This window comes from Oncorhynchus keta, chromosome 36, assembly GCF_023373465.1.
Source record: "Oncorhynchus keta strain PuntledgeMale-10-30-2019 chromosome 36, Oket_V2, whole genome shotgun sequence".
Taxonomy (NCBI): domain Eukaryota; kingdom Metazoa; phylum Chordata; class Actinopteri; order Salmoniformes; family Salmonidae; genus Oncorhynchus; species Oncorhynchus keta.
This window is the reverse complement of record NC_068456.1, coordinates 8,623,610-8,647,141: the sequence shown is the minus strand read 5'-3', so window position 1 is coordinate 8,647,141 and position 23,532 is coordinate 8,623,610. Positions and strand designations below refer to the sequence as shown.

General features: G+C 46.3%; 1 protein-coding gene across 1 annotated transcript; it reads left to right on the top strand.

The window, feature by feature from the left end:
* The first annotated feature begins 713 nt into the window (after positions 1 to 713).
* On the top strand, positions 714 to 23,034 carry si:ch73-105b23.6 (fibrillin-1). The gene is made up of 24 exons (XM_052498413.1): positions 714 to 931; positions 1,110 to 3,197; positions 3,803 to 3,925; positions 4,101 to 6,137; positions 7,298 to 7,431; positions 8,069 to 8,236; positions 8,345 to 8,524; positions 8,807 to 9,410; positions 9,577 to 9,726; positions 10,118 to 10,332; positions 10,445 to 10,520; positions 11,335 to 11,634; positions 11,887 to 12,120; positions 14,146 to 14,298; positions 14,415 to 14,593; positions 14,769 to 14,973; positions 15,225 to 15,344; positions 16,360 to 16,479; positions 16,628 to 16,648; positions 16,812 to 16,879; positions 17,146 to 17,332; positions 17,689 to 17,817; positions 18,109 to 18,271; positions 21,685 to 23,034. Exons 1-24 carry the CDS (start codon positions 730 to 732, stop codon positions 21,842 to 21,844), a joined length of 8,016 nt encoding a protein of 2,671 aa, XP_052354373.1. The 5' UTR covers positions 714 to 729; the 3' UTR covers positions 21,845 to 23,034.
* The last annotated feature ends 498 nt before the right edge of the window (positions 23,035 to 23,532 follow it).

Here is a 23,532-nt window from a genome sequence, read left to right as displayed (position 1 = left end):
GCGTCACACTCATTCAAGGGTTTTTCTTAATTTTTTACTATTTTCTAAATTTTAGAATAATAGTGAAGACATCAAAACTATGAAATAACACTTATGGAATCATGTAGTAACCAAAAAAGTGTGGCTACTTTGAAGAAATGAAAATATAAAATAGATGTTGATTTGTTTAACACTTTTTTGGTTACTACATGATTCCATATGTGTTATTTCATAGTTTTGATGTCTTCACTATTATTCTACAATGTAGAAAATAGTAAAAATAAAGAAAAACCCTTGAATGATTAGGATTGTCCAAACTTTTGACTGGTACTGTATACTCAAAATCACGTTTTATCACCAGATAATATCAAATACTTTTTTGGAATATGTCTTGACAAAATGTATATTTCCAACCCAAATATGAATAGCAGCAACCTCTATAATTCTGTTTCGTTTACTCCCTGTTTTATCCCATCAATGTTTAATAATATTCCGGTTTTAATTGGATAATAATATCAGTACCTTTCACTGATCTCTTGTGGTGGGATGATTCTTGTCTCAAAAATAATGTTAAGGTCATAGTAGACCCTGCACCATTGTTTGGAGTGGAAGAGGGTTACGCAAACTAACAAAAAGGATCCCCACAAATTTAACAAATTCCCTATACCACCATTAAGCAGAACAAGGAATTGACCTACTTTCCCCAGAGTTGAGCTCTATGATATAACGGCGTCTCTGCGACTCATACAAATGCAAGGGATGAAGGTTAATGCACTGACAAATAACAGGACTTCCAGACCCTCCAAATCAGTCTCAAGCCGGTGTCAAATACATTTGCAAACTTCTATGTTATGCATTTCAATGTCACCATTTTCTCTGTACTCTGTTTCTTGTAGTTTGCCACTGCTAAGACTGGTGTGTCTTTGTGCAGTGCTGGGATACTGCTCCATGGGTGAGTCTGTCCACAATCTGGTTGCATGTCATCTTGACTGTAGTCATCTCTCTTTTTATCAATTACATTTTGTTTCGGCGTAGTATAGTATATGAGTTCTAAATAAAGTCATTGCATAAATACGTTTATCTCTATTCTAACAAGTGCTTCTTTCTCCTCCTTCTCCCTTTCTCTCTAGTTGCCGATCTGAGTGACTGTGAAACGGTGGGAAGTAAATGCCACACCCATGCCGAGTGCCTCAAGGCTAAAGGCAATAGCTTTGTATGTGTGTGTCGGTTTGGCTACCATGGAGACGGACTACTGTGTGTGGACATTGACGAGTGTGTTACCGGCCTCCATGGCTGCCACCCAAAGGCCCGCTGCTTCAACACACTGGGCAGCTACAGCTGTGTGTGTCTGGATGGCTACTTCGGCGACGGAGTCCAATGTGAGGATGTCAACGAATGCCAGACGAAGAACGGCGGCTGCCACCCCAGTGCCCTCTGTACGAATAGAGAAGGAGGGCGAGACTGCAAGTGCAAGGGAGGCTTCAATGGCAATGGGTTTCAGTGCACGGACATTGACGAATGCACAAACAGTGGCATCTGCCATTGGAATGCCACCTGTATTAACAACCCTGGCTCCTATGTGTGCACCTGTAACTCAGGCTATAAGGGCAATGGGAACTACCTGTGTCTGGATTTAGATGAGTGTTCAGAGACTCCCGGTGTATGCTCGGCCTCCTTTGGCTACAAAGGCTGTAAGAACCTGCCGGGATCGTACCAATGCACCTGTAGTATTGGTTACCAGAGCAATGGGCAAACCTGTGAGGACATTGATGAGTGTGCTGGTAACATCTGTAGTTTCTATGCTGACTGTGTCAACACGCTGGGCTCGTACCGCTGCGCCTGCTTCGATGGATTCATTGGGAATGGGCTGGCATGTAGGGACATCAATGAGTGTAATGGGGAGAATACATGTGACCCCAACGCTGCCTGTGTCAATGTGCTGGGCAGCTATGACTGCTCCTGCCGCACCGGATATCTAGGGGATGGAAGGAAGTGCACCGACATCGATGAGTGCGCCACCCTTAATATCTGCCCTGCTTCGGCCGCGTGCGTCAACACCAAGGGGTCGTTCTACTGCGACTGCGGCACGGGCTACACCTTTAACGACTCCAAGTGTATGGACCTGGATGAGTGTACCATCGGGCGCTGTAGCCCCTTCTCCACCTGTGCCAACTTCCCGGGCTCCTTCACCTGTGAGTGCAGGGCAGGGTACAGGGGCAACGGCATCACCTGCGAGGACTTGGACGAGTGCTCCTTGGCACAGCAGTGCCACTCCAATGCCCTCTGCACCAACCTTGCGGGCACGTTCAACTGCCAATGCCAGGTAGGCTACTCCGGGGATGGGGCGATCCAGTGTGCGGACGTGAACGAGTGTCTGGTGGACAACGGAGGCTGCCAGAATAAAGCCACCTGCGTCAATAGTAAAGGTTCCTTCTCCTGTCTGTGTCCGCCTGGGTTCAACCTGGTCAACCGCACCACATGCCAGGATATAGACGAGTGCCAGGCCATGGAGAAGCCATGCCACCTCAATGAACGCTGCTCAAACACTGAGGGGGCGTATGAGTGCCCCTGCCGGGTGGGCTTCGCCCGCCCCACAGCGACCAAGGCCTGTACGGATATCGACGAGTGCAAAGTCAACAACCCCTGCCACGTCAACGCCACATGTTTGAACACAGTGGGCTCCCATACCTGTACGTGTAAGCACGGATTCATAGGCAACGGCTCCAGGTGTGAGGATGTGAACGAGTGTGCTGAAGAAGGCACATGCCACTCACGGGCACTGTGTGCCAACATACCCGGGGATTTCTCCTGCTCCTGCCAGCAGGGCTTCTTTGGGGATGGCTTCCGGTGCCAGGATGTGGATGAGTGTGCCCTTTCCAACGCCACCACCTGTCCCCCCATCTCAAAGTGTGTCAACTCCCCCGGAGCCTACGTCTGCTCCTGTATGAATGGCACAGTGGCCTATAATGACACCTGTGTGGCCCCCAGTCCCCGGTGTGCCCCTGCCTGCCACCGTCATGGGCTCTGCCACCGCTCGCCCACTGGCTTCCAGTGTGTGTGTGACCTAGGCTTTGAGGGGGATGGACTCGCCTGTTCGGATATAGATGAGTGTCAGAAAAATGTGTGCCCTCAGAATGAGACAAAGTGTGTGAATATCCCAGGCTCTTTTTCCTGTCTCTGCAAAGTGGGCTACAGACAGAACGGGACCAACTGCGTTGGTAAGAGGATTTGATTTAGTCACAAATACTACCAGAACCACTCAATATTTCTCAATAAACACTCGTTTGCAAAATCCTATGTGTTTTCTTCAAAATCTGGTGTTACAAATGATTTAGGATATGTTGTACTATAAAATTGTAAGATGTTAATCAGGTGATATTCTCTCTCTCTCTCTCTCTCTCTCTCTCTCTCTCTCTCTCTCTCTCTCTCTCTCTCTCTCTCTCTCTCCCTCTCTCCCCCTCTCTCCCTCTCTCTCTCTCTCTCTCTCTCTCTCTCTCTCTCTCTCTCTCTCTCTCTTTCTCTCTTTCTCTCTCTCCCCCCTCTCCCCCTCTCTCCCCTCTCCCCCTCTCCCCCTCCCTCCCTCCCTCCCCTCTCCCCCTCCCTCCCTCTCTCTCCCCCTCCCTCCCTCCCTCCCTCCCTCCCTCTCTCTCCTCCTCTCTCCCCCCTCCCTCCCTCCCTTCCCCCCCCCTCCCTCTCTCTCTCTCTCTCTCTCTCTCTCTCTCTCTCTCTCTCTCTCTCTCTCTCTCTCTCTCTCTCTGTCTCTCTCCCCCTCCCCCCCTCCCTCCCTCCCTCCCGCCCTCTCTCCCTCCCTCCCTCCCCTCAGATGTGGATGAGTGTGTGTCTGGAGACAAGGAGTGCAGTGAGTTTGCCCAGTGTGTGAACACAGTAGGGAGTCACCTCTGTTTCTGTCTCAGTGGCTTCACTGGCGATGGGAAGAACTGTTCTGGTAAGCACAACATTTCTCTTAGAATTTCTATCATCAGTTTACATCACATAACTCTGTTAAGACTGTTCATGTATACCGTACCTGCTCTACTTTTGTGTGGATTCTCTTGTGAGCTTTCTTTTAGCAACTTGTGGGGCTGTTTTCCTGACACTGTCCCATTTTGGATGAATTATAGACATTGATGAGTGCCAAAACCAAAATGGAGGATGCCACCCCATTGCCAGCTGCTCAAACACTGCCGGATCACACAACTGTATCTGCCCGTCTGGCACTGAGGGCACTGGCATTGAGTGTCAGGATGTTGACGAGTGTGCCGACAACTCCACCAAGCCCCACAACTGCAGCCGCCTGGCCCAATGCAACAACACGGACGGCTCCTACCTCTGTCTGTGCCAGGAGGGGTACCAGGGGGACGGGTTCGTCTGTGAGGACGTGGACGAGTGTCTCTCACCCTCCACCTGTGGGAGGAACTTGACATGCCACAACACCCCCGGGGGGTACAACTGCACCTGCATTCTGGGACTAGCCTACGAAGCAGGCACGTGTGTGAGCGTGGAGAACTGCCTGAACGCCAGCCGGGCGTGCCACCCTCACGCAGCGTGCCACCCCACCAAGGGCTCCTTCTACTGCCACTGCCAGGGTGGTTTCTATGGCAATGGGGTGGCCTGCTGGGATGTGAATGAGTGTAGCCTATCGGGGTGGGAGTACTGCCCGGAGTTCTCCTACTGCTTCAACACAGAAGGCTCCTATACGTGTGACTGTTGGGATGGTTACCAGGACAATGGGACACACTGCATGGATGTGGATGAGTGTGAGGCGGGGAACTACACCTGTCCTGACAACAGCACCTGTACCAACACAGAGGGCAGCTATCGCTGCCGCTGTGATCTAGGCTTCCTGGCTAGTAACAACTCTCAGTGTCTGGATCTTGACGAGTGTGTCTTGGGGCTGGCGCGATGCCCGAATAGCTCAGATTGCCAGAACACACCTGGCTCCTTTGTCTGTAACTGCTGGGACGGTTACCAGGGCAATGGCACAGGCTGCCAGGATATCGACGAATGCCTGGACAACTCCACCTGTCTTGAGAACAGCACCTGCGTCAACACCTATGGCAGCTTCCTGTGTCCCTGTAACGTAGGATTCCTCAGTATAAATGATCGGTGTGAGGATATCGAGGACTGTTCGGACCCCGACCTCGGGCCGCTTTGTATCAACGGAACATGCATGAACACCATTGGTTCATTCTTCTGCTTATGCTACGTGGGCTTCTGGAGCAACGATACTGAGTGTGTGGATGTGGATGAGTGTTCTGAGGTGTATTCCAACTCCTCTACCTCGGTCTCTGTCTGCCAGCCCTCCTCCACCTGTATCAACCTCCCTGGCTCCTATCAGTGTCCCTGTAATAGTGGCTTCCTCCTGAACGGCACAGATTGCCAGGATGTAGACGAGTGTAGCGACCCGGAGGGCGCCCCCTGCCCTGATCACTCCGTGTGCAAAAACACTATTGGCTCCCTCCTTTGTCCCTGTCTGGACGGGTATGAGCCAGGGGCACAAGGCAATGACACGGTGTGCGGGGATATTGACGAGTGCCTCTTTAATACCACATGTCGCGTTGACCAGGTGTGCACTAACTTGCCCGGGACGTACCACTGTGACTGTCCCGGGGGGTACCATGAGGATGTGGGAGCGTGTGTGGATACGGATGAATGTGGGAATAGTAAGGGTGCCGAGGTGTGTCACCCCTCGGCGCGCTGTTGGAACACTCCAGGCTCCTACACATGCCTCTGCTCCCAGGGCCACGCGGGCAACGGCACCTGGTGCGAGGACGTGGATGAGTGCTCCGTCCTGAAGGCACCCTGTCACAAACGCGCCCTCTGCTATAACACGCCCGGGTCATTCCTGTGTGTGTGCCACCCAGGACTCCTGGGCATCGGGGCCCTGTGTGTGGACCTGGACGAGTGCCAACAGAACAATGGAGGATGCCACTCTGCTGCCACCTGTTCTAACTCTGCGGGGGGGTTCCAATGCCACTGTGCCAGTGGCTGGGATACCAGGGGGGAGAGAGGGGGGCATGGGGACAGAGGGTGTGTTGACCAGGACGAGTGTGTGTCGCCCTCGGCATGCCCCGCCCACACGTCCTGTAGAAACTACCCAGGGTCCTTCAACTGCTCCTGTGCCTCTAACAACACTGTTTGTATTGAGCTGGCTAAGGGTGGGCTACTCCTTCATGAAGCTACGCTGCAAGTTAACTTTGCTCTGTGTTCTGTATGTGGTTAGGGAAAGAATGTCTCTGCATGTACACTACCGTTCAAAAGTTTGGGGTCACTTAGAAATGTCTTATTTTTTTAAAGAAAAGCACATTTTTCATCCATTAAAATAATATAAAATTGATCAGAAATACAGTGTAACATTGTCCATGTTGTAAATGACTACTGTTGCTGGAACAGCTAATTTTTAATGGAATATCTACATAGGCGTACATAGGCCCATTATCAGCAACCATCACTCCAAATGTATCACTTTAAAAGGCTAATTGATCATTAGAAAACCCTTTTGCAATTATGTTAGCACAGCAGAAAACTGTTGTCCTGATTAAAGAAGCAATAAAACGGTCCTTCTTTAGACTAGTTGAGTATCTGGAGCATCAGCATTTGTGGGTTTGATTACAGGCTCAAAATGGCCAGAAACAAAGAACTTTCTTTTGAAACTCGTGTTCTTGTTCTTTTATTCTTGTTCTGAGAAATGAAAGCTATTCCATGCCAGAAATTGCCAAGAAACTGATGATCTGGTACTACTCCCTTCACAGAACAGCGCAAACTGGCTCTAACCAGAATAGAAAGAGGAGTGGGAGGCCCCGGTGCACAACTGAGCAACTGACGCCTCACAAGTCCTCAACTGGCAGCTTAATTAAATAGTACTCGCAAAACACCAGTCTCAACGTCAACAGTGAAGAGGCAACTCTGGGATGCTGGCCTTCTAGGCAGAGTTGCAAAGAAAATCTCAGACTGGCCAATAAAAATTAAATATTAAGATGGGCAAAAGAACACAGACACTGGACAGAGGAACTCTGCCTAGAAGGCCAGCATCCGGGAGTCGCCTCTTCACTGTATTTCTGATCAATTTTATGTTATTTTAAAACAAGAACATTTCTAAGTGACCTCAAACTTTTGAACGGTAGTGTATGCTGAACACATACTAAATGTGAATAGTAAAAGTAGATACTAAAAGTAGTTGAAGTGCTAAATAGTGTAAAGAGCTTGTTTACTTCTTCGAATATTCTTGCAGCATAAATAGTAATTGGCATTTTGCTGCATATTTTCTATGTGTGAAAAGTGTATCAAAATGTCACAATTACAATGATGTAATTCACAGAGAGTGATTTGTACCCGTTTGGTGATGAGGTGGGAGATATAGGAGTGTGGTTGGACACAAAAGATGGGAACTCTCCTTACATCACACCACCTCTGGGTTTCCCCTTCATAGGCAAGTTGTATGATCGGGTCTATGTAAGTATCCACATCTTCACTCACAACTCTCAGACTGGCAACCCTGAACTGAAGACAGCAAGATAAATGATTAGTTCTATTTTTTAACTCTACAGTGTTTTATTCGATGTAGATGCAAGAAGATGTACATCAGTGTATTTATTCTCTGAAATTGCCTTTGCTGTGAAACTCTATCTGCAATATTAAAACTGATCTACCCCCCACCCCCCCCACACACCAAAAAACAACAAGACTAAACACTGATATATGTGCAAAACTACAACACATACATTCACCAAAATAAAAGAATCACCTTTGACGGAACTAAGGATAAGCAATACTCAAAGAGGCCAAAGGATTGGTTCTATAGTACCGTATAAAGCCAGACTGGGAAAGACGTATTCTACCACAATATTGAAATGTATTAATATGACAACAAAGATGTGCACCATTACGGTGACAATCTGCTTGGCCAAGTCAGTACCAATATTTTGATCGATAATGCTTTCTCATTGGTCAAATTATCTTTCCAAATGTTATAGTAAAGGACAAATCAGAATAGTTTTGACTAGAATGCATGTTTCATAAGACATACTGTAGGTTTGGCAATGAATATATATATATATATAATAAATAAATAATTCTCTCTCTGGTTTAGTTCTCAGATAATGGACTCATTCAGTTCCAGTCTATCAGTCAGAATGAGCAGTTCCTGCTTCCTGTCCCTTTCCCTACGGGTTTCCATGGCAACGAGGGCATGGCAATGCTGGCCGTGTTCTGGGACGATGCTGACCTCACCCTCGGGGAGGGGAAGCTGTTCTATCAGGTGAGATTTCAAGGGTTAGGGGTGAGTTTGAGTCAGAGTGGAGTCAAAGTGGGGATGACAGTCATTGGACTAATCTCATCTAATCTGAATTATTTTTCTCTCTCCTAGGAATTCCACAAACTGAATTTGTCAGATAGATATTCCCAAATTGTCTTCAGCCGTACAGCGGACGATGTGACGCGGTTTGAGGAACGGAACAACAAACCTGCGTTCACCCCAGCCTGGATTCTAAAGATCACTTGGGATCATGTGATGGCTGTCTCCTATCAGAAAATCAACTACTCTGAGGTATTGGTTCAATGTCCATGTCCCAATCAGGTCAATCTCCAATAGAGGCATTTCCTGTAGGTGTCTATTGGCGCTAAACATAATTGTACGTCTAGCAGGAAAGTGGGTTATTGGATGCTACAAGGTTTGGTAGTGTATGCCCGGATGTCTGTCCTAGATTAGCATCCATTGTTGCTCAAGTGTTAGCTGGGAGAATGTAACCTACCTGATTCATCAGCCCTCACATATCACTTCTCTCCCTGTCTTTTTGTTCTTGTGGTGCCACCTTGTGGCCTGTTCCAGGCTAACACCTTCCAGTGCATCCTGACTACGGACGGGGAGCGCTCCTTTGCCCTGCTACGCTTCGGGGAAATGTACTGGGGTCCTGGCCAGAGGATCCACCATGACGCCCTCACTGGCTACACCGACGGTGGAGCCCACTTTTTCAACGAGACCACGGATCCAACAAATCTGTTTGGCCCAGGGGGGCGGTATAGACCTCAGGAGGTGAAGGGGAACACAGGTCAGCTGGGTCAGCTGGTGTATGACCTGACAGGGCCCGCAGAGCGCGAACAGGACCCGAAGATGAGGTGCCAGGTGTGGGCCCTAAAGGAGCCCGAGCCGAAGGAGTGGGCCAAGGGGGTGTCCTCGTGCCCCTGTACCCGCGCCCAAGCACTGGAGGACTTGGCCTTCGGGCCTGAGACCCTGCCCCCCAACCAGCAGGATCGGGTACGGGTGACGGAGCTACGGGGGCTGCGCTGGGGGGGCAGTGGGGGTCACGTATTCCAGTCCATCCTGTCCAATCGGCACGGCTCAGGGAAGAGATGTGTGTATGACCCACAAGGTCCCCTGTTGGCTGGATACAGTGAGCGCTACTTCTCTGGAGCCACTGCACAGAAACACATAGGTACCGTCTCAGTTACGTCATATAGTGAAAGCTCAACCTGCCATTCAGGATGCTGTTCAAATCAATAACGGCATTCATCGAAGTAACCACCAGTTGCATGTCTTTTAAAGCAGCAAACTCATCCCTATGGCCTGTTGTCGTCTTGTTTCTCCCCCTCCATCTCTAGATGAGGATCTCCTTCCGTTCCAGTGGTGTTGTATCCAGTCTCCTCTGTGCCACCTCTATCTGGCCAAGAGACCCCTGGACCGTTGCCAAGGTTACGGCTGGGTGAGCCCCGACTGCTGCATAACCGCGGCCAAGGCAACACAGGGCATTGGTGAGAGCTTACCTGTACTCAGCGGAATGGGGGTGATTTACTTTCAACTCCTGTCAACTCGTTGAATTAATTATTATTGACTTGTGTCACAGACATTTATCGGACCGTATACCAGTTTATATTAGCAATAAGGCACCTTGGGGGTTTGTGATATATGGCCAATATACCACACCACCTCGGGCCGTGTTGCTTAATAATACATCATTTTGTCACTGTTTGTGAATGATATACAGCCCACATGTTTGGTCCCATTATGCGATAGTAGACAGATCCTTCACTGTGTGCCTGTCTGCTTGGACCCATTAGTGTAAATGAGTGTAAATGTCCTGTGTAAAGTCTCGGTTAGTGAAGTGTTTCCTTCTCATACAGTACGTACCTGTCTTGTCCGCAGGCATGGTGTACGGCAGCCTTCATTTCATCACCTTCGATGGGACTGAGTACTCCTTCAAGGCCCTCGGCGAGTTTGTCATTGTGCGCCTCTCCTCCTACACGGGCTCCAATATCTTCACGCTGCAGGGTGAGACGTGCGAGCTGAAGACGGACGGACAGGCTAGACGGGTCCCCACGGTGGTGAGGATGGCTGCTTTTCACCAGGGCATCGGCAAGGTCAGTGTGTTGTGGGTGTGTGTGTGTGTGTCTGTCTTATGGGTTGTATTATGGGCTGTAGATCTCACGTGCTTGATTGTCCTTGCCTCTGTGTGAATGTGTGTGTGTTCAGGTTGAGTGGCGGTGTGCAGAGTCAGGAGAGGGACTGGAGGTCCTGGTGGATAATGTGAAGGTCCCAGTCTTTGTCGGTAAGAAATCTAAGCGGTGCACAGGCCTACACTTGGCCTACCATAGCAAACATGGCACAGAAACAGGACAATTACTATGAAACCTTTTACTACTATTCTACCGGACTAGACAATGCAATTTAGGAATATAGTAAATCTCTATACAACTTTACAAACGACCTGGAACATCATTCTCCAACCCTTGTTACATACAATATTACAGTAGCGTCTTCTTCTTCTATGATATCATGGCGGTTCCGCAAACAAACGCTGAAGGTGCATGCCGCCACTTACTGGGCCGGAGTGTGTGGTCAATCAGAGTTTACAACATTAAGCTCCACGTTTCTAAATCCTCCTACCTAACACAGTACCAACGCAGTCCAATCTCAATGACCCTACACTTCAAGCTTTCCCTCTCTTCAACATACTTACGACAATATGACAACGCGTGCTCCGCCGTTTCCTCGACCGTACACTCCAGACACAAACCATTCACATGCTGGCCAACCGGATGTAACACCACCTCTTCCTTCCTAATCTGACCTTTGAATCTTGGTCCACCGACCTTTCTATCGAGGGCACATAAATGACACTCGGCCCTTGGGCTCAGAGTCCCATCTCTTCTGCCACACGTCCATCAAAATGGTTCTGATCTTACATTTGGCCTCGTCTTTAACCAGTGGAAGATGAATATTAATTATATGGCTATCTGGTCTGCAATTTCATTCCCTTCCACACCCGAGTGGGCTGGGACCCAGCATATTGCAGTAGCAATGGAACGCTATCCTCATATCCCTTTAAGATGACATGACAGTGCCCTCTGCTGTCCTTGCAGGTGTGGTGCACATGGGCAAGGAGGGTTTTGCGGTGCGCTGTACTTCGGCCAGTAGCTGTGCGGCAGTGTACGCCGGGGGGCTCCACGTGGTGGTGTGGAGGGTGGGTGGAGGTGGTGGTGCACAGCAGTTGGCCGCCCTGGTGGAGGTCCCCCAGACCTTCTACAACCGCACAGTGGGCCTCCTGGGCTTCTGGAGCTCCAACCGCACCGATGACTTCCTGCAGTCTGACGGGAAGCTGATGATCTCCCCCAAGAGCAACCCTCCCCTGGAGGAGAGCCTGCGCCAATTTGGCCTGTCCTGTGAGTGAGGCTGAAGTCAATATTTCACATTGAAGGAACTGGCGGCACATTGAATGTCAATACTAACATACCAATTCGAATCCATGTCCAATACATTGCTTCATTCTAGGTAGCGTGCTAGTGTGGTCCCTCTACCCTAATTCAAATATAGTGTATCACGCAGATTAAGTACCCCTAACTCCACTCATGTGTAAGTAGCCATTCACAGACATTGCTAGGTGTCTGACGGATGTCTTGTAATTTGTTCCATAGGGGCTGTGCCCGTTCCAGAGAGCCTGCTCTTCTCCATCCCACCCACTGGTCGGTTTACTCCAGCCTCGACAGAGGAGCTGATGTCAGTGAGTCCAGCTGTACAAGACAGACTGAGGAGGACATGTCAGGGCAATTTGCAGTGTGTTCATGACATCCTGGCTTCTAACGACACTGGACTGGGTTTGCAGAGTCTGGAGTCCCAGGAGCTGTACCACAAGCTGGCTACGGTGTTTGGTGAGTCAACTGTTATGTCAGCCAGAGGATCAAGAATTTGTATCTTTATTGTAGATGTTGGCACTTCCTCTTCGAGTCACATGCTCTGGGTCAAAGTTGCCCTCTTGACAAAGATCTAGGATCAGTTTACCCTCCCCAATTACAGAGTCTAATCTTAAAATATTAGCCTAGTTGGGCTAGTTTAGGGGGGTAAACACAAAACTAACCTTATATCAGTGTCTATCAGTGGTGTAAAGTACGTCAGTAAAACTACTTGCGTATATTTACTTTACTTTACTATTTATATTTTTGGCTACTTTTACTTCACTACATTCCGAAAGGAAATAATGTACTTTTTACTTCATACGTTTTCCCTGGCATCCAAAAGTACTCGTTCTATTTTGAATGCTTAGAAGGACGGGAAAAAGGTCCAATTCACGTACTTATCAAGAGAACATCCCTGGTCATCCCTACTACCTGATCTGGTGGACTCACTGAACACCAATGCTTTGTTTGAAAATGATGTCTGAGTGTTGGAGTGTGCCACTGGCTTTCCGTAAATACATAAAAACTAGAGAATGGTGCCGTCTGGTTTGCTTAATACAGTGCCTTGCGAAAGTATTCGGCCCCCTTGAACTTTGCGACCTTTTGCCACATTTCAGGCTTCATACATAAAACTGTATTTTTTGTGAAGAATCAATAACAAGTGGGACACAATCATGAAGTGGAACGACATTTATTGGATATTTCAAACTTTTTTAACAAATCAAAAGCAGAAAAATTGGGCGTGCAAAATTATTAATTATTAATAAAGTTAATAAAGTAGTCAAGTCTCCTTATAAATGCACCTGCACTGTGATAGTCTCAGAGGTCCGTTAAAAGCGCAGAGAGCATCATGAAGAACAAGGAACACACCAGGCAGGTCCGAGATACTGTTGTGAAGAAGTTTAAAGCCGGATTTGGATACAAAAAGATTTCCCAAGATTTAAACATCCCAAGGAGCACTGTGCAAGCGATAATATTGAAATGGAAGGAGTATCAGACCACTGCAAATCTACCAAGACCTGGCCGTCCCTCTAAACTTTCAGCTCATACAAGGAGAAGCCTGATCAGAGATGCAGCCAAGAGGCCCATGATCACTCTGGATGAACTGCAGAGATCTACAGCTGAGGTGGGAGACTCTGTCCATAGGACAACAATCAGTTGTATATTGCACAAATCTGGCCTTTATGGAAGAGTGGCAAGAAGAAAGCCATTTCTTAAAGATATCCATAAAAAGTGTTGTTTAAAGTTTGCCACAAGCCACCTGGGAGACACACCAAACATGTGGAAGAAGGTGCTCTGGTCAGATGAAACCAAAATTGAACTTTTTGGCAACAATGCAAAACGTTATGTTTGGCGTAAAAGCAACACAGCACATCACCCTGAACACACCATCCCCACTGTCAAACATGGTGGTGGCAGCATCATGGTTTGGGCCTGCTTTTCTTCAGCAGGGACAGGGAAGATGGTTAAAATTGATGGGAAGATGGATGGAGCCAAATACAGGACCATTCTGGAAGAAAACCTGATGGAGTCTGCAAAAGACCTGAGACTGGGACGGAGATTTGTCTTCCAACAAGACAATGATCCAAAACATAAAGCAAAATCTACAATGGAATGGTTCAAAAATAAACATACCCAGGTGTTAGAATGGCCAAGTCAAAGTCCTGAATCCAATCGAGAATCTGTGGAAAGAACTGAAAACTGCTGTTCACAAATGCTCTCCATCCAACCTCACTGAGCTCGAGCTGTTTTGCAAGGAGGAATGGGAAAAAATCTCATTCTCTCGATGTGCAAAACTGATAGAGACATACCCCAAGTGACTTACAGCTGTAATCGCAGCAAAAGGTGGCGCTACAAAGTATTAACTTAAGGGGGCTGAATAATTATTATTCAGCCCCCTATTGTTCCCCTTATTAAAGGGGAACAATGAAAAAAAAGCAAAGGAATTGGCTTCGAGTTCCAGAGTTGAGTTTGACATGCTTCAATTTCTCTCCTATGTAGGGAACATGCCTCCCATAGTGACTGAGCCCACGGTGATCCGTTGTAAGGTCAAATCCACCGTTCGCGTGCAGATCAGCACTCAAGACTCCAACCTAGACCCTATAAGCTTCTCACTGCTCTTCCCCAGACCACCACAAGCATCTGTAGGGAAAAGTGAGCTAGAAGCACACACACACACACACACACACATGTACACTCACATACACACGTACACATGCACCCCCCTTGGCAAAGTTTCCTATAATTCCTTAATGTATCTCTCCCTATAGGTGATGGCATATTGACCTGGACACCACTCAACATCCAGCCAGTCTACCTGACCATCAGAGTTGATGACCAGCTGTTGAGCTCTCAGTTCACCCCCATCCTGCAGGTGTGCAACTGCCTCAACGGTGGCACCTGCCAATATAACAGCATAGTGGACAACCATCTGCAGGGGAGATTTCTGGTAAACAAACATGCAGACAGACAGACAGACAAAACAGTAAGGGGAGTATTTCTATATGGGCTTGGGTGTTTTCTCCCAGAGCGCAATATGAACTAGTCCTGTGTTTTTTGAGTGTGAGATGATGTTCCCATGCCGATCAACCCACGCACCCTTCCTTTGTGCCTTGTCCTCCCAGGTGGTAGGGTGTCTGTGCCCTAAGGGTTTCAGTGGGAAATTCTGTGGGAATACCACCGACGTGTGTAAAGGGAAACCTTGCTTCCCAGGAGTGCAGTGCCAGTCCCAGTCTCAATCCCAGGGAGAGCCAGACCAGTTCACCTGTGGAGAGTGCCCCTCACCCACCATCTACGGGGACAAGCAGGGATACAAGTGCTTTGAGAATGGTTGGTATACGTTGGATAACAAGGGGTGTGTTCATTAGGCACTAAACAGGAGAGAAAACAGGTTGGGGCTACCTGCTCGCTTTGTGTTGCCTGCCCTTATGAGCACGACTCTGCTAGCAACTTCTTTACCTGTATTCAGGAAATTATTCATTACGACTAGTCAGGAGTTTTTCCTCATCCAGATAAACTCCTAGCCCTATTCATTACCATTGAGCTGTTCTCATTCATGTTTCTCCTTCTTTTCCTCTCAGACCTCTGCCTCCCTCCCTTCCCATTTCCCTGTCACACGATGGCCGACTGCCTCAGCTCAGGGTACAACTACACCTGCAGGTGCAAGCCTGGCTTTACTGGGGATGGACGCAACTGCACAGGTACTGACACTTGACCCCTGACCCCTGACATAAACATACTGTGTTGTAGAAAAGTCAGGGGGTCGTCCTGACCGGGGCTTGAGCCGTGGACTTTGTGAAAGTCAAGTCAACACCATAGCTTTCACGACAAGAGATCCAAACCTCTCAATGACGTTGTAGGTGTTGAGTTAAGGTCACTACAGTATACATACATTCTGAAAACAATGTAAAATACACTACATGGCCAAAAGTATATGGACACCGGCTCGTCGAACATCTCATTCCAAAATCATGGGCATTAACATGTTGGAACATTCCTGCGGGGACTTGGTTCCATTCAGCCACAAGGGCATTAGTGAGGTCTGGCACTCATGTTGTGCGATTATGCCTGGCTCGCAGTCGGCGTTCCAATTCATCCCAAAGGTATTCGATTGGGTTGAGATCAAGGGGCTGTGCAGGCCAGTCAAGGCCAGGCATCCGTCAGGCCAGGCATCCGTCAAACCCAGATTCATCCATCAGCCTGCCAGATGGTGAAGCGTGATTCATCACTCCAGAGAACGCATTTCTACTGCTCCAGAGTCCAGTGGCGGCGAGCTTTACACCACTTCTTCAGCACTCGCCAGTCCCGTTCTGTGAGCTTGTGTGGACTACCACTTCGCGGCTGAGCCATTGTTGCTCCTAGATGTTTTCACTTTACAACAACAGCACTGACAGTTAACCAGATCAGCTCTAGCAGGGCAGAAATTTGACGAACTGACTTTTTGGAAAGGAGGCATCCTATGACGGTGCCACGTTGAAAGTCACTGAGCTCTTCAATATGGGCCATTCTACTACCAGTGTTTGTGTATGGAGATTGCATGGCTGTGTGCTCGATTTTATACACCTGAACAGCAACGGGTGTGGCTGAAATAGCCCAAATCCACAAATTTGAAAGGGCATCCACATACTTTTGGCCATGTAGTGTATCTCTGAGCCATATTGCAGTTGTTTTCTGAAGAGATTACAGTACATAATGGTAATATTCCTCCTGACTCAGACATAAATGAGTGCCTGGACCCATCGGCCTGTCGTAACGCTAAGTTTGAGTGTGTGAACACGCCAGGGTCCATCCGATGCTCCTGTCGCTACCAGAGCACTGAGGAAACCGATGGCTGTGGTACGTACACAGAACGGCCCAGTTACTGTTCCAGTATTGTACTGCATGAAACAGTATCTTCTGCAGGGCATTATTGATCTTTACACTATGTCAGGCATGTAAAGGCTCTCTGTATAATGATGATACCATTTAATTTGTTCCTTTGCAGGGGACTCTGCCAATCCACCAGGTAAGCCTTCTATTTTTCAAAAGAAAAAGAAAGAAATCCCCCAATACTGCACAGCAAGACATGACTACTGTGTCACCATGGTGATCGTGACCACATTGTGGTTGTGTGAGGTCATCTTCAGGTGGAGGCCCCATCTTATTGATGTTGTTGATGTTGTTGACAGGGTTCAATGTCTTCAACGTGTCCTTGGGCTGGAGGAACCAGGGGTCTGGAGGAGAGGGGCTGAGGCAGGTGAGAGAGAGAGAGGTTGTGTGTGGGCTCCAAATGAAGAATTGTTACATTTGTGTGTGTGGAACACATAAAAAGATCTATAGGGCCATACGGTTTTTCCAGACCACATGACCTGACCAGGGATACCAGTCCAGAAATGGAAAGGGGAAAACTCTGGCTCCTAGGATTGTGTGTGTAAATTTAGATCATGGGTGTGAGCGGTGTGATATAATGATGTGGCGATATGTGTATTTATACCAATGATGACAAACTTCTCCGTCCTACAGCTGGAGGAGATTCTGTCAATGGGCTTCCAGAACAAGTTCTACAACGCTGTGATGAAACGGCCGATGCAGGGCTCAGGTCTGGATGAGTACAGGATCAACGTGTCCAGTGACACACCCCACTGGTACATCAGAGACTACCTGACCCGCGTCAGTGCTTACTACAGCATCAAAACCGCTGAAGTTGGAGGTAAAAGGAAGGCGTTTCTCTGTTAAACTCGACTCTATAGTCACGAGGAGTTGTCAGACGGAGAAATTATTGATTGCAATAGTTGTAGGAAAGCGTTATTATCCCTGACAGGTGGCAGTGCAGGCGGCCGTCACACTATGTAATGTAAAACAATGCTCTCTATGCAAAATGTGAAACGCACATTTTGCATTATCACGTCAACTATGATGATAATGGCGATTATGATTAATGCTGTTGTCAAAGATGCAGTCCTAAGTCGGTGTTTGCCAGCAAGAATTGAGATGGTTTTGTATTACAAATTGTTTGTCTCTTTTATCCTCTCGCCTCTGTTATCCTCTCGTCTCTCTCTCTCACAGACTTGGATGAGTGTAAATCAAATGAGGCTGTGTGTAGGCAACCTGCTCTTTGTGCCAACACTTACGGAGGGTACAGGTGTGTGTGTAACGGGACCACCGACGTCGACTACACCCAATCCTGCATTTTAGGTGAGGCTGTGGGAAAAGATGGGTCGTTGACCGTTTACCATTTTATGCAAATACCCAGGGTGTGATGCTTTTCCTGGTCATTTCACATGGTCATTTCATACTATGGTTATGGAAAAGAGTTTCCACTAAGCCTGTATTCTCTGAATCCAGAACTAAATGCACTGGCCAGCTACTAAATTGTGTTAACTTGGGAACTGACCAACATTTTTTTGGGGGCCCTAACTAAGTATGACACAATAATGTGTTAATGGCCTATTAAACCTAACGGTCCACTGTTGTCCCACTATTTAGACATGGGTGGATTGAACAGGACGGGGATAGCCGTGGCCCAAATGGCGGAGGATAAGAAGCCCCTGATCCTGGGCCTGGTTTTAGGCATCGGGATCCCTGTCCTCCTCCTACTGTCTGCCCTCGCCTGCTTCTGCTGTTCCCGCAAGAAGACCATCACAGGAGAGTGAGTCGCCTGAATGTCCTCACAGACGGTTACATGGTGTATGCAACATTCACACAGACCTAATGGTATATAGTACCTTCCCGAAAGATACTGAAACCACAATATATATATATATATTTACAGTAACAGATGCATAGTTTACCCTCAGTTCAGTTCACAATGTTTACTGTTAATTGCAGCAGAACTACAAGGCAGTACATAATCACAAAAACACAAGATTGGGTGGAAACACGACACCAAGTTTGTAACGAGTGCGCTGAGAGTCTGGACGCAAGTACAGGGAGTGAGTGTTTTAATAAATAAACAAAACAATGAACACGAACCACAAAAAACACACCGATATGATCAGCAGCCTGATGACCTAGAGGCCGGAGAGGGAGTATACGTGTCAAACGTCATGAACCGACAACCTCAATATACTAGCTAGACACTAACTGCACTGGTAATCACATCAAATGAAATCCACAGTAGTTCTCAGAAGCAGAAGAAAACCTTAACACTGTGTTGGTCTACCTGACCTCTGCAGGATAATAGAGGTACATCTGGTGTCCGTATGTCCATCAGACCTGTTTGTGTATTATCTCCATGACTGCAGTGCTACAGTCTGCAGATGTACAGCATCTGGAGCAGGTGGCAGTAGTCTAGAGACACGTAATCCTGCTGAGTCCCGGCCCTGCTTTATACTGTAAACCACAGTGTAATGTATGAGTCATTCTATTTGAGTTCACTTTTTGACCTTACCCCTTTTTGAACTTTCCATACATGGTAAAAGGAGTCAGAAAGTGACTTTTTGAACCTAAATACCAAGATATTCCCGGAGGTAGAGGTGCTCAAAGTTGACCCATTTTGCATATCCCACGATACCATGAGACAAGTCGACATCACTGGATAAAAGTGTACGGTTGAGCTTGATATAATTTAAAAGCTTGCCAAACAGGATTGATCTCCATAGACAAACATTTGTAGTAGAATGGCCTTAGCGAAGAGCTCAGTGACTTGCAACGTGGCACCGTCATAAGATGCCACCTTTCCGACAAGTCAGTTCTTCACATTTCTGCCCTGCTAGAGCTGTCCCGGTCAACTGTAAGTGCTGTTATTGTAAAGTGGAAACATCTAGGAGCAACAGCGTCTCAGCCGCAAAGTGGTAGGCCACACAAGCTCACAGAACAGGGCCGCCGCCTGCTGAAGCGAGTAGTTCCAGCAGAATGCTATCTGCCACAATGCATAGTGCCAAGTGTAAAGTTTGGTGGAGGAGGAATAATAGTCTGGGGCTGTTTTTCATAGTTCGGGCTAGGCCCCTTAGTTCCAGTGAAGGAAAATCTTAACACTACAGCATACAGTGATATTCTAGACGATTCTGTGCATCCAACTTTGATATGTTCGGATAACAGGTGTTCACATACTTTTGGTCATGTAGTGTATGTCATAACCGCTGACGTAACTTGTCATAACCATCCATGGCTATATTATAAACAGGTAATGACACCTACATAAGAGTGTAAAAACCCACACAAACTACCACACAAGGCAAAACATTCCAAAACACCATAGCCTATATGTCAATAGTATGTTTGCTACATACAACAACAACAAGAATTGACCATATTAAATGATCATTGTTATTGCACACACATCAGACATGCACCTACCCCAATGCTCTGTTGCTGATGACTGGGATAAATGCAGGAGCAAATTTCAGCAGCCGGACAATACACCCTCTTTTTGATTGATGACCGACATAAGGGCATGTACATACGTAGGCCTATCTGGCTTATATGATTATGATGGTCATAATGCTTCTTGACAGTGTTATAAAGTGACGTAGGCCTATCTGGCTTATATGATTATGATGGTCATAATGCTTCTTGACAGTGTTATAAAGTGACGTAGGCCTATCTGGCTTATATGATTATGATGGTCATAATGCTTCTTGACAGTGTTATAAAGTGACGTAGGCCTATCTGGCTTATATGATTATGATGGTCATAATGCTTCTTGACAGTGTTATAAAGTGACGTAGGCCTATCTGGTTTATATGATTATGATGGTCATAATGCTTCTTGACAGTGTTATAAAGTGACGTAGGCCTATCTGGCTTATATGATTATGATGGTCATAATGCTTCTTGACAGTGTTATAAAGTGACGTAGGCCTATCTGGCTTATATGATTATGATAGTCATAATGCTTCTTGACAGTGTTATAAAGTGACGTAGGCCTATCTGGCTTATATGATTATGATAGTCATAATGCTTCTTGACAGTGTTATAAAGTGACGTAGGCCTATCTGGCTTATATGATTATGATGGTCATAATGCTTCTTGACAGTGTTATAAAGTGACGTAGGCCTATCTGGCTTATATGATTATGATGGTCATAATGCTTCTTGACAGTGTTATAAAGTGTATTTTCTTAGTCCAAGTAAAGTGACACAGGATGGTCATAAAGCTTCATGACAGTGTCATAAAGTGTCTTTTCTACAAGTTGTTTAAAATTAGAATGAAAAATAACATGACTGTAAAGAATTGATAACTACAACAAAATATTGAAGAAAATGTTAAGCTTACAGAAACTTCTTTGGGGGTAAAACTCATTTGAATAAATGTGGGTTCTGACCCTCTTAAGTAGGTGTCATAACAGCCATAACATAACGCAATATATCTCACAACAGGTGGAAATATATGGGTCATGACAGTGTTATGATCATATTGTGACAGGTTATGACAAGTTATGCCAGCTGTGTCATAACACGCCCAGTGTCATAACACCTTATGACACTGGGCGTCAAGTAAAGTGTTACTGAAATGGTAATTGAATTGAAATGTTAACTTCCAATTATTACCACAAAGATGGCCATCAGTCCACCCACCGTCGGATGTCAACTTAAATGGGAACGTCTATTCTATTATCTATATTTCAATAGGTTCCCTATGGAAGATTGACAGTATAATTTAAAACAACTGATCTTTACGCATTTTATAATCAACAACAAAAAGAATGATCCTCCATCTCCTGAATGTTTAACTTTCTGACCACTTCTACCATGGGCAAATATGTATGGAAAGTTTCATTCAAATCAAAAGGGCTTCGGTCAAAAAATAATAAAACTCGAATGGAACGGCCCATATACCCTATGGACTTCATGCTCTGTGGGTGGGGGGGAGGGTTCGGGGGGTCATTGGGGATGTTGTAGAATTAGGTTATTATAATGATAGGAAATAGGCAATTGTCACAAGGACACACATAGTGCTCTTCATCTGATAGAGATTATGCAACATATTTGGATTGAGTCTGTGTTACTGTATTCATGTCTAATGGCATAATGCCCTTCTTTTTTTAAAGTCAGTACTGAGTGTGCCAGATGTAAGTGTTACTGTTGGACAACTCTCATTCCTTTGTGTTGATTCTGTGCAGAATTCCTCAATTGTTACCCGAATATGTTCAGGAGCAGTACAACCCCCCGCCCTTCAACTACTCGGACCCGGCTCTACACTACAACGTCCACGTCAGCCCGCGCGTCATCGACGACCTTACACCCAGGAAGCATCGCAGTACAAACTTCACACACGCTTGACAGCGCTATTATGATTGTACATGTCAAAAAAATGTAACAAAGTAAATATATTATTTGTACTGTAATAACCAATCGCTTAAAGCTGAGGGACTTTCAAAGTCAAATGTATTTCAGAAAAGAAGAAGTGGACACAGAGAGAAGCTACGCATATCTCGTGCTGTGATTCTGACAAGCACTCCTAGCAAGTACATGGAAGTAAAGGCTGGACGGCTCTGGGCGAGGGAACTTAATAAAGCCGTAGACAAACAAACATGGAGCCATTCATGTGCCTTAAGTATTTCCCATGTGACACCGAATGCTTTCTGATCATTATTTTTTTATCATAGTTATTATATGCATGTGTTAAACACATTTGTATTAATATTACAGCGTGAGCATTGCCACATATTTGTACATGCAACGGATTAACACAGAGAAGATTGTATTCATTTGATTTATCTGACAACATGTTGTGGGGTCCTCTTCTTAAACTTCAGTCCATCAGCTGTTTTACTTTAGAGCTTAATGTCTACCGCTTTGTGTTGGACTTGTGGTGGAGGGTACTGTAGGGTTCTGAGTCTTGATGGTTATGAAGATACGGAGAACGAATGAGAAGCACTTGAATCCAATTCAAGGTTTCCTTAACGACCGGTCGGTAAGAGTAGTATACACCGAGCATATAAACTTTGTCATACATGGGTCTCAAACACCCTTATATAAGTTATGAACGGGCTGTCACCATTATCCTGAGTGGAGAGCTCAAAAACAAAACCTCATATCGATCTACAAGACCAGAGAGAGTCAGCAGCGACAGAGAAGTCTCAGTCAGTCGATGGCTGGGATGGCGAGGCATCGGTGAGACGCGTTGTTCACCACATCCTCCCTCTACTCAAGCCATGTGGTTCGCTCTTGACTGTCACTCCATCTTTTGGTAGCTTGAAATCTTTTTTTTTTTTTAAACGTTCAACTCTGGCTGAAAATAGTCATCCAGACCCGAATCTATATAGCTGTTTTATTTGATTCTTGTTTGTTCAGCTTTTTCAAACGCTTTGAGACTCATTATTTAATGAAAAGCGCTATAGAAGTAAAATCAATTATTATTGTCATGTACATTGAAGAGAGAGGAGTCTCCTTTGCCTTAAACCTATGGAATACATGCAATATTAATAATGATACATCTCAATGTTCTAAAATAAACTAAATGCATGATCCCTTGGAGACGATGTTTTAATCGCTGAAGTCATGAACCAGACAATGGTATGCCCTCGATTCAATTAGAAAACAAAGGGGGTTGCATGTTTACAAGAGGATACATGTTTCACGATTGCCACCCATGTTACAGAGAGGCACAGATGGTGAAACATACACTACATGGCCAAAAGTATGTGGACACCTGCTCGTCAAACATCTCATTCCAAAATCATGGGCATTAATATGGAGCTAAGTAATGAATATGGTCCCCCTTTGCTGCTTTAACAGATTCCACTCCTCTATGAAGGCTTTCCAATAGATGTTGGAACATTGCTGTAGGGACTTGCTTCCATTCAGCCACAAGAGCATTAGTGAGGTCGGGCACTGATGTTTGACGATTAGGCCTGGCTTGCAGTCTGTGTTCCTATTCATTCCAAATGTGTCCGATAGAGTTGAGGTCAGGGCTCTGTGCAGGCCTGTCAAGTTCTTCCACACCGATCTTGACAAACCATTTCTGT